Raw genomic sequence first — 12,042 nt, 5'->3', positions numbered from 1 at the left:
ATTAACTTCCACAGTTAATTAGTAATAGTTAAGTTTAATTAGTTGATAGTGAAAAAGTTAGCAAGGAATAGTAAGTCAATATAAATAAAGTGTAATCTAAATCTAGTCATGGGAGCTGGATGATTCAGAAGATTCTTGGAATATGGATCTTCTCCATCTCTAACTCACTGGTTAGAATTTAGCCCGTAGTAGTACTTTTTATCACCAGATGACATGTAAATGCAGAATAAAAGACATGAAAATCCATTACAGTGTAATTAACTTTATTTTGAGGAAGAAGTTTATATGTAACTGTAATTTTTCTATCCATACCAGCAACTCCAGAAGGACTGAAAACTAGAACTTCCTTAACCATCATTGTAATACCAACATGAGTTTGTATGAACAGCAAATTATATAACTAATTGCTATGTTCAATAAATATTTTTTCTCCTGCACTGATTAAGGGGAAACACTACTTTGAGTTCAATTAAAAAAATCAGTTAGATTTGTATGGTTTTAACTTCAAATGTTATCCACTGTGTAGCAGTCTAGAAACTTTTCATCTATAAAACACAAAACTTTTATCTTCAGTGTACAAGAATCTGTTTTTCCAAAGAAGTTAAACCAAATATGAAAATTTGCTATCACTTTAATATTTTACACTCAAAGCAATTTAACCAAAAAAAAAAAAAAAAAACCTGTCGGGTTCATGACTATCTAGTGAAATTTGTCATTACAGAAAAGGTTCGGAAACGTTACTTATTTTTCAAAATTAACAACCAAGCATTAACAGAAAGATTAACAAGTTATTTTTTGGAAACACAGGTTTATATTAAAGTAGCTGAGTGCGTATATTACACACAACATGCAAGCTTTAAAAAACATCAATGCTCTCTTCTCCTCATTAGATTAGCCAGGAGTACAACTGTTTTAAAAACAAAAACAAAATGACTTACAAAATGTAGTAACACTTTGGGATTTCTATTTAGTTTTGCTTAAGATGTTTAACTACACAAAACTACAACAATTACGATTTTAAGAGTATTACAATAAAAGGGGGTGGAAAACAGCAATACTTCAACTGAAAATATGTATCTTCTAAATGAACCAAAGATCTTATAAGAGAGATTTGAGGGGAAAGGAGGGGGAGACCAAAGGGAAGCTAAGGGCAGAACTTTATTTAAAAATCATGTCCACAACCGTAATTCTTCCGTTCTTCAGTAGCGTCCTGGAAAAAGATAACAATATTACTATAAAAATCATGTACATTTAAACATTCAAACTTGCAATAGCAGAACTTACACCAAGGTGAATTTTCTGTTGCCACATTCAAAATTTCTCATTCATCACGAGTCTATTTTCCATTAAAACTAACAAATCAAGTCCAGATGCACTAGCATGGTTCAATACGAACTATTTACATATACTTACTTGGGCTATAGGAGCGGGATCTTGACCGTGATCGGTATCGGCTATAATAAGGTGAAGGTGATCGTCTCCTTTAAAGAGAATATAGAAGTTGTAGCTTTGTTATGAAAGTGTCTTTATACAATCACTTCTATATGATGACAGTTGTTCCCTTGACAGTGGAAGATCGGACTGTATGGTTGATTTAAATCTGATCTGGCAGAGACTCACAATGAAATATTTAAGGAGCTTCCTAGCTTCTCTATTCCAAGTATGGTATTTAAACTTATGAGTTTATTTAGAATATGTTTATTATCCTATATGGTGCTCCGAAGTGTGCACAGCACTTCTGCAGACATGTAGAAACAAGTCCTTACCCCAAAGAACTTAGTTAAACTATACAACTTTGACAAAGGAGAAAGATTTTTAAATGGATTTGACCTCATGCTTAACCATCCCTTTAGTGGCTTTTACTTTCAATATGACATTTTCCATTTTGTTTTAATATTTCCCTTTAATTATATTTGCACCCCTGCCTATTTACATCCATTCTTATTAACTTGGGCTCAGATCTTTTTTCTCCTCCTCCCGATTATGAAACCTCACCTTTTTATTACATTAGCCTTTCCTCCAGCTCCCTACTAACATTATTTCCCTTTCTCCCCCCTTATTCCTCTAGAAATTAGTATGTGGACTGCTGAATGTGTTATTTAGTTGACATAACTGTATTAATAAGGCTACAAGGCTTGCTTTTGCTGATCTCTCTCCTAGGGGTCACTTGAAATTTAAGGACACCAGATATGTATGAGAGTCGCAAGTCTCCCCACAGCAACTACCTTTATTAAAAAAATTAAAATGAAAGAATCAAAATTAATCCAACTTGTTACCTGTACCGGTAGTCATATTCTTCATATCTGTCATATCCTCTATCATATCCCCTATCGTAATAGGAATCACGACGACGACCTGCTCCTCCACCACCACCACCGCCGCCACCTCCACTGCTATTTACAAAAAGGAACAAAATGGAAGCACAGAAATCTGCATTCTTTCTTGTGAATTTTAAGTTCTCTAAAATGATCTTCAGCATCCTCAAGTGACAACTACTCCCTGTACACTTTCTGTCTCAGACTTAGTAGATTCCACATTTTAAAAAAATCACTAAGTGCATTAATTGACCAGAGTGGGGTGGGGTTTAGACATTTAAAGAGCCCTGGAACAATTTCCCGCCGCCCCATCTTGTTTATTTTTAATATATTCTTCACCCAGTAAGCTCTTGGGCTATAAAAGATGTTCACCTTAAGTAAAAATACCATACTAAAAGAGGGTTTAATAGTGTACCTCAGGATCAACTGCAACAAACCCACCCACCCTACATTAGAGATAAGGAGCAGCTTAAAAAAGGCAGACGACTGAAATCCTCACAAGAAATACATTGCTGGTAGCGTCTGCAGTTCAGAGTTCAAACATTTAGTTTAACTCGATCTGAGGCCGTTCACACAGAATGAAGAGTCAATTCCTTACTGGGTTGGCCTGCCCATGTAGATGCCCGGGGTGGGGGTGTGCGCTCTCTTGGTGATGGAGTAATCCACGCGAATCCTCCTGCCGTCCAGCTCCATGCCATTTGCATGTTCCATCGCCTGCAGGGGAGACAGGGGCCCGGCCATTAGCTCGCGAGCTGCTACACCGCTTAATGAATAGGAGATAAAATGAGCGCTTCGCTTCTCAGTACGCGGCGCAAGCCCTGAACAAACGGGCTCGAGTCAGGCTGGTTACTAGCGCCCCGCTGTGGCGAGCAGCGCGTCTCGCCCGCCGACATGCCCGTCGCAGGCGGAGTGTTGCAGCGCTGCCTGCACTGGGGCGCTGGAGTTACGTGACACGCGATCCCTGTGCTAGCCATTAACATACTGACGCTTTCCCCAGACTTCGACATTTAGCCAACAAAAAAGTTAACAGGCAGCAAAGCAGCTTCCCCTGCAAACTGCATCCTTCCGAGCGCCTGCTCCGACGCGGAGGCAACGGGCTCATTGAGAAGCCGCGCACACAGTGGCTTCCTACGGGGTGCATATGGCCGCATGACTGCTAGTCGGCTGCCATTTCATGCGCGCTCTGCCTCCTGCCATCTCCCTTACAAGGACCTACTCCAGCAGAGCTTAATAAAATGGCGGGTTTAGCCTACATGGATACCTAATTACAACCTTCCTCCCCACTCCCACTCTGTGCAGCTCGCTAAACCGATACACATCGGGGACTGTGCTGGAAGGCTGCGCCCCCAGACAGGACTGAAACCCGCGCACGCACTCATTCACTGGCCCCCTGCGACTCTGAGTTTTGAATCAATACAATGGCCCCCTAGCCCTATTCCAAATCATGCAAACTGGAATTCAAAAGGGGCATAACACACTTTAAAGAGTTACGTGAATATAATTAAGACTTCAGTCAAAGAAATCAGAGTTAACCGCTATTATTTAAATATATTTATTAGGTTACAATTAAGTGCTACTTGCAATAAGCAGCAATTTCTGGCCCCTTCCATCTAAGGGCGTTCTCAGCTGCTAACGGGTCTTTGGGCAATCAGTTCATACTAACAATTAGTTTACCTTATTTAGATTGTATTTTCCTTCTTCTATGTGAGCTAAATAGAGTTTTATTAAAATTAGCATACCAAATTGTGTTCCCATTTTATGGATTTTAAGTTAAATATCACACACCACACAAAAGCTTTCTTGTAAATGATACACAAAGCATTCTCTTTTACAGACACTAAAATTGTAACCTTTAAAACAAAATTAGATTAAGAAATGGTTCCTTTTCAAGCCCCCTTTTTAGCCAACAATTTTATAATTTAATGTTAAAATCAATGCAATAGGAATCTACAAGACACCACCACACGGTCACTGTTCATATCCCTACCAAACTGGAAATAACAATTCTCCACTAACCAATTTAATCCCACTTAGTTTGCTCTTTTATAATGCTGTTTATATCTAGACTATATTGCCACCTAGTGATATCTATTCAAACTCAAAAATAGCTAGATTTAGTAAACTGAATAGCAGAGCAAAACCGTAAGGGGATAATGAGCAAGATCTCAATCTTTCAACACTACACTTAAACATATAAATACAAGGTTTTGAAGTGGTTGCATACCCATAATCTTTTAAACTACTCCTATAATGCCATAAAATAAATATGCTGTTCATCAAAGATGCGCTAAGATATAAAAAAGCAACTGGCTACAGAATACCCTAGACCTCAACAGGATTCTCAACTGGTGTCATTTTGACCATAGGCATCTTAGAAACTTGATAAAGTGAAATTAGGTATAAAAAGTGGGGTTATTTTATATTGCAGTGGAAGATGTTTTAAAATCTCAGGAATATGAGCCAGCAATTTTGGTCAAGTCTTACAAAGCAAATATGGCACAAGTGACAGCCAGTTCACAAATACAGACTTCTGATTGAGGTTTTTGTTTAACTGAAGAACTAACTCTACAGGAAAAGGAACTTCTAATTCAAACGGTCCCTTCCCTTTCAGGGAGAAGTCAGCCTTGAAGATGATCCATTTTGAGAGCTTTTATATACCAGCAACATACCTAAGACACTCAAACCTTATTTGCCAGTTAACTGGAAGAACGTCTTAGAACTACCCTTAAGATAGGTACCTATGTATCTAAAGAGTGTAATTCTAGTATCATATTTTGACCCAAAATATTCATAAACTGTTTCCCCAAAAAACACTACACTTTAATATAAAGATTATACAGTTTAATTTTTAATTCCAGAGCTCTTCAAAAAATCCAACTGGCCTGCTTAGTGTCCCAAATAAATGTTTATCAAAAAACAAAACACAAAGACCCCCAAAACTCCCACGTAAAACACAAAACTAAAAGAGTTGAACTGTCAGCATCATGGTCAGGATTTTTAAAATAATTTTAAAGCAATTTCCTTTTTTACCTATGTGTATTACAGTTTGTATAGACATCTATTTACCCAACAGGCAAGAACAATGGGGCCTAGATTTTTTTTAAAATGTAATTTAAGTCAAATAATTTTTATAACCTGATCCCACCTTCAGCCACTAGCAATTCTTCTTAATGATGCTCTGTACTATTCTTAACAGCACAAAGCAACAAACAGAGAAATCAGATAGTTCATGGACTGCTTTTGGCATCTAAGGATCATTGCAAAATGACTCAACGAAGGCCACTTTGAAAATCTGCTTCCATTTCCTGCTTTTAAATGGTCCACAGGTGAAAGTGTCTTAAATTTGCACAGACATTATTGTCAGGGACACACATTAAGAATGCTAATAACTTTTGATATTGTTTGCATTTCTGTATCTCAAACACATCAGTTTTTATGGTTATTTTGTACTTGTATGCAAAGCATATATTTACTACTTACTGTAAAGTATATAAAAAAATGCTTAAAATGTTAACTTGCCTAGGGAAAGTTTCCCATAGTTAAATTCTTTAAACACATTTGTAGCAAATATATTTTCAAATAGGATTGCACGTCCATACGGCAGAGTCTCAGAAATTCAGTTTTTAATCAAAAGGGAGGAAAACAGTATTGATTTGAATGTCTATAACAGATGCCCAAAATTTATAATAGATGCCCAAATTTAAGAAGAAAATTATTAAAGTTTAATTTTGGTTTTAAGCATCACTGTTTACTACCTTTCAGAGGCATAATATGTTTTCCCCTGTTGATTTTGTCCTTTTCTATTTGAACACTGATTTTCTCCCCAATGCCTGAATGTTTCTAGTGGACCTGAAATCACCATGGCTTTTATAAGATGATGTAACAGACAACTCTTCTACAGAAAGAAGTTTTAGTAGTTTACTTGTGTAGATTACATGGGCAAAACTTGGTAAGTCACCATCTTCACAGAGGGAGAAAGAGTGGAAGCATATGAACATTGGTAACCACATGTGAATCCTTCAATTCTAAATGATCTTAAACATGGAACAGCTTAGTAGCTGTTTAAAGCCTTACAGCTGTTCAGTGGGCTATTAACTTTAAGTTGGTAGTTTGTGTAGATCTTTGTGGACTGGTATACCACCTTTCCCCTAGGTGACAATGGCCAAGGATTCAACAGGCAGAGAATCAACTACTCTTTCATCCTCCTAGAACAGAGGTTTCCAAACAGTGGTATGCATAACCCTGGGGCTACATTGGAGAAATTGTGCAAGGGTGGATTTTATTATTTTATTTATTGCATTTTCATAATAAACTAATCAAAGCTTTAAAACTGTGGGAATTTGTTATATAAAATACAGTAGTTAATTTACTCCAAGATGCACCAAAGAGAACACAGATACATTGACTTACAGAGCCCTCACCTCCAATCATCCTACAGCATGGGTTCAGTTGCCCAGTAACTGTCCAGTCTAACTGAGCTCAGAATTTAGTGAGGGTTTGGTTTTTTTGTGGTTATATATGTCACACTATAAATATATCTGTACAAAACAGTGAAATATGGACAGATGGCTAAAGACAGGTAGTGTTTAGAACACAAAAATTATCAGTGATGAGAAGGTTAGAGGTACGCAGGCAGCTGGTAGATCTGGAAGGGGGTATGTAATAACAAAAGTTTGGGAACTTCTGCCTTAGAAAAAACACAACCCAGGGGAGGATTGAGGCATATAGGAGGGCTGACGCCATCTGTGTGTGTTGGACTTATTCGGCAGATACAGGATTTCACTTCGTAGAGCTGTCAATATCTTTCATGAGGCCTAAAGTCGCCGAAAATAATTGTGGCAATTACATGATGGGTTTTAAATAAGAGATACAACCCAAACTGCAAACAGATCAAACATTAAAGGCCTTTATTTGACAGTCTCTTATTAATTGCTATGTACAGCTTCAAGAATTTGTGAAACCAATGAAGCAGACCAAGCATACTTAGTAATTTACTAATTCAAATGTAAAAGTAATACCCTTTGTGATACAGGAGGGCCAGGGAGCAGTAGGAGAGTGCTAGAGGGGAAATATATAAGCTCAAGGGTAATTAAGCATGGTTCCCTGTAGACTAGGGAAGGTGGCTGCAGGTTAATTGGAGCACCTGCAGTCAATTAAGGCCCTGTTAGGAACCTAATAACCCCCACCACCATCACCCCGCATCAGGCAGTCAGGGAGAAGGAGGAAGGAGAAAGGACTGGAGCTTGGAGGTGTGTTGAGAGGTTTGGAAGACCTGAGAACTGAAGCAAGGGAGACCCTGCCCAGCAGGACAGGGAGACTCCCTTCCCCCCAGCATCTAAGGACCAAGGGTAACCCCACCTAAGGGGGACGAGGGTAAGAAACCCACAGGGGTTGAGAGGGGCTGGGACTCAGAGCGAGGAGCAAACCCAGACCCCTCCCCTGCTTCCCTCCTCTACCACCTTCCCAGGCTAGTAGCGGGGCCCTCGGAACCCAATGCAGGGCAAAGGGTGGCATTTTAGCTCCCCACCAAGAAAAGCACAGGACCCACCAGACTAAAATCAGACATCTTGCCACACCTTACACACTAAAAATGTTTTAAATAAAAAAGCTTCCAGCTATAACTTCTAAATAGTAGTCAATGACTTTTGGGACACATTCAAATATTTCTACATATATTTACTTTCAGTATTTCTTCACGAAGAACTGAGATTACTTGCATGGAAAGACTTTCTACTAAGTCATTGGCTTCTGTTACCTATTTCTTACCTGAAGTCCTTCCTATGTCATAATCACTTCCACAAAAAACAACTGTGATGCAATGGACACATTAAAACATGTGATAGGACTATACAGTCACAATGAATGAATTAAACTAAAGCTTTTATGAAACCAATATATTGTTTAATACCTAATTCAGATCAGAATAAAAAATGCAAACAAATTAAGCGTGTAAAAATAGCTTTTTATGCTGTAATCCGTGAAGCCTTACATTCAAGACTATTTCCTTATAAGACTCTGAGTCAGTTCCCTACTCTGGTGTAGGTATTTGTAATGTTAAATATGTTAGAAATTACAAGCAAGCCTGCATTTTACATATTTAAACATCCTGCTAAGAATTTGGGATCCTGTTTTTTAAAAAGCTTTAAAGAATTTACGAGTAGATAAATACAGGATAGAAAACAAAATTATTTTTAACTGGAATGCTTTTCTAATGTTTCTATGTTGTGTGTCAGCAATGTCAGGACATTTTACAATCAGCAAACATGTTTTTAAAAAGTCATCCCATAGGTCCAAAACTCTTAATTTCTGCTGGTGCATTTTGTTCTCAAGAGTTCCTTCTGTATGATTTTTTTTTTTTTGCGAACAATTTTAAGCATTCACTGAATAATTTGTATGAGAATTTTCGAAGTCTGTAATAAACTATGTAAATTTATTTCTGAACACACCAACAAGCCAGCACTGTAGAGAGTAATTAGCACTGATAATTCATAACAGTGGTCTTAAGTAATGTAAATATTTGGTCAGAATATTTTTGTGATTTTTTTGGATTTAAGTTCATGTTTCAGTGCTTGGGAAAGGTGATGAACTGACTGCCCTTAAGTTCTCTATCTGCAGAACAAAAACACAAAGTACGTCTAGCAACAATGTAAAGTTCATGCTTTATTAATGTGTTATGCTGATCCAGGGAAATTAATCTATAAAGGTCTAAAAAGCAGTGCAGTCTCTATGCCTACACAATCCTTGGTGCCTTTACTTAGACTGCCAAGAGTGTAAATTACCACCATTTCTAAAAGTAGTTTTGTAAGATTAACAAAACTGGAAATTCCATACAACTGGCATTGATAAAACTGAAAATTTTCCATATAATTACCAATACCCTGAATTATCCAGTCTCTCTCAGTTAGAAGTTTCCTGACCCATTACTAAACAAATACACAATGTTACAGATATTCTACTTAGGATTTTAGTGAGAAGGCATTCCACTTCCCCATATGTGCAGCATTGTTACTGAAAGGTGTTTTAGCTATGAGTGCAGTAGTAGTTTTTCCCACTGCTATATATATTCTTAGTCAACACAAAACATTCCTGAGGATGCATGTTTTTTACAATGGAAAAGTGAACCCCAAAACGCAAACAGGAAGTAGATGGATAGGTGAGAATGGGCTAGAATTCCATCAAGGTTTTTAAGTAACAATGCTGTAAATAAGTGGAGGTAGACTGATTTTTCATTAGAATTTTATGATGGAATGCCAATCCTCTGAATTATCTCCAAAGGGAGAAGATTACAGATGTGATAATCCCTTGTAATCAAATGCCATTCCTTAAACATCTCATTCTTTGAGACTGAGAAACTCAAGGAATATCAACGCAAGTGACCACATACTGCAACAGACAAGACAAAAACAAATCTCCAACTTTAAGGTTCTTAAGAAAATGTGAGTGATAAAACATCTCCTTTCCTCTAAAAAGCACAATCAGACAGAACCTCAGAGACTGTGCCCTCAGAAACCATACTTGTTTTACAATTGATCTTACTCAAATAAACATCCTGGAAAGGACAAAAAAATACTCTAGCAGGTAGAATACTTCAGGTACCTCTGCTTTGAAAATAGCAACTGAAGACCAAACTGGACCCTTAAAGATTCTTAGTAACATTGTTTTGAAAAAGCATACAGGAAGGACCACGTGCAAACTGCATATATTTTGAAGCAAAACAGGTCTTAGGTTGGCAAGTGAAACAACCCAGCCTTATATAATAGCATGATAGTACAGGACTGCTAAAAGCTTATAGCAGCAAGAAATGCACTCAACACAGCCTTTGTAGTAATAGCAACACCTATTCAATTGGTGTTAGATAGAAGAATCTGGGTGGATTAAGGCTGTTCAACAGCTGATCTTTTGGAAACATTGGAATAAAACTGTGAAGTCATTTATTGCATCTATTGAAAACAAAGATGGGTTTTGTCAGTTGACCCCATGGTGTCTTGTAAGCTCAGCAAGTAGATCTTTACAGTATTCCACATGAGAGCTCTTTGGAAAGAAATTACTCTGTGAAGTAACTGGTTCTTTGAAATGTCTCCTCCTTCAGGTGCACATTCACCCCTCAAAGCCCTTGATCAGAGAGAGTTAGCAATGTCCATTCAGCCCATGCACATGCCCATGCCTCCTTGTGCCCAGTACCAAGACTACTGAGGGGCACGCAGGTGAATCGCCCTTTCCTCTCCACCCAAACAGGAATAATCTGAAGCAGAGGGGAAGACGGGTGGGTAGCGGAGCACCCACAGAGAGAGACATCTCTAAGAACCCAGTGATGCTGGAACAGGAGAGGCAAGGGGGCCATAGCCCCACTACTTTTGAAAGTGGGAGGGCATAATAGCCATAAGGGCAAGCGACCCGGGGAGGGGGGGGGAGGCAGAGCCATGGCAGAGGGGACATAGGGGAAGGGGCCACAGTTCAGGCGCTGGTGGTCCCCCCACTTTTAGGGAGCTTCTGCCGCTCCTGAAATAACCAGTTACTGCACAAAGTAACCAACATCATCATCTCTGAGAAGTGTCCCTATGAGTGCTCCACTTCAGGTAACTTCTGAGCAGTCTTCAGTGGAGGAGGGAGCTTCAGAATAGAGTCCGAACTGAAGACAATACTGCAGAACCAAGCCTGAACAGCATGGAGCAAGGCGTAATATTTTGATAACGTATGTATTGAAGCCCATGTAGTAGCCCTACAATATTTCAGATACTAGTACACTCCATCAGTAATGCCACAGATGTTGCCTGAGATCTGGTTGAATGTGCTATTACCCTAAGGGGCAAGGGGGGGGGGTGGATGAACACCCGCAGCATTGTAACAAGTGATAAATATATCTAGATATCCATCTTGATAGCCTATGAGTATTGAGAACTGATTGAGAGATCGAGAACTGTGTGGATCTATCTGCAAAGGAAATAAAGAGCCTAGGTGTCGTCTTAAATTGCTTGGTCCCATCTAAGTAGAAGGCCAATGCCCTTCTGACATCTAGGGTACAGAAACAAAAATCCTGCAGAGAACTATGTAGCTCTGGAAAAAACACTGATAGATGAATGACTTGAATACGGTGGAACTCTGATAGAAACTTAGATAAGAATTTAAGATGTGGATGTAAAGAGAACTTACCCTTAAAGACCAGTGTAAATGGGGGGTAGGGAAAGGGAATCTGCCATTTAGGATCCAGACTCCGTAACCTTATGGCTGACGTGATAGCTTCTAAAAAGGCTGTCTTCATAGACCAAAGCAACAGAGCAGGTTGCCACTGGTTTGAATGGAGGTCTCATAAGGTAAATGAGTACCAGACTGAGATCTCAGGTTGGGGCAGGGCTTCTAATCTGGAGACAGACATTCTTCAAACCTTTAATAAACCTAGACCACACTGCATGAGCAAATATGGAAAATCGTTCTAGCGGAGGATGAAAGGCTGATATTGCCTTAGTATATATCTGAACTCCTGTGGTACCAAATAGGGGATCAGTACTGATACAGTAGCGGAGGCCATGGTCGCCAAAGTAGATGGTACCACCAACTGTGGGCATACCAAAACAGAAGCTAATCATGTGTGGTGCTGTTGCTTGCTGGTGCCGAATGCATGGGTACTGACAGCTGGGCTGAACTTGATGGTGCCAGTCTTGAGTGTCTGTGCTTGCCCTCCTTGCTGGTAGAAGGTACCAAGTCCTGATTGGACCTCTCTCTCTCCTTG

The 12,042-nt window shown here is 39.0% G+C and overlaps 1 protein-coding gene across 2 annotated transcripts in view; it reads right to left on the bottom strand.

Annotated features, from left to right (window-relative positions):
* Nucleotides 1-572: 572 nt before the first annotated feature.
* Nucleotides 573-12,042, bottom strand: part of TRA2A (transformer 2 alpha homolog) — a 53,676-nt gene continuing 42,206 nt past the window's right edge. The window contains exons 5-8 of one of the 2 annotated variants that reach the window (XM_074945788.1): nucleotides 2,914-3,029; nucleotides 2,277-2,393; nucleotides 1,414-1,481; nucleotides 573-1,210 (exon numbers count right to left, since the gene is read on the bottom strand). In XM_074945788.1, coding sequence (XP_074801889.1) covers nucleotides 1,200-1,210; nucleotides 1,414-1,481; nucleotides 2,277-2,393; nucleotides 2,914-3,029 — 312 coding nt within the window. In that variant the 3' untranslated portion in view covers nucleotides 573-1,199. The remainder of the gene's footprint in view (nucleotides 1,211-1,413; nucleotides 1,482-2,276; nucleotides 2,394-2,913; nucleotides 3,030-12,042) is intronic. The other variant, XM_074945789.1, reaches the window with a different exon arrangement.

The sequence above is a fragment of the Natator depressus genome, chromosome 2 (assembly GCF_965152275.1).
Source record: "Natator depressus isolate rNatDep1 chromosome 2, rNatDep2.hap1, whole genome shotgun sequence".
Taxonomy (NCBI): Eukaryota; Metazoa; Chordata; order Testudines; family Cheloniidae; genus Natator; species Natator depressus.
This window is presented reverse-complemented; position numbering and strand designations above follow the sequence as displayed.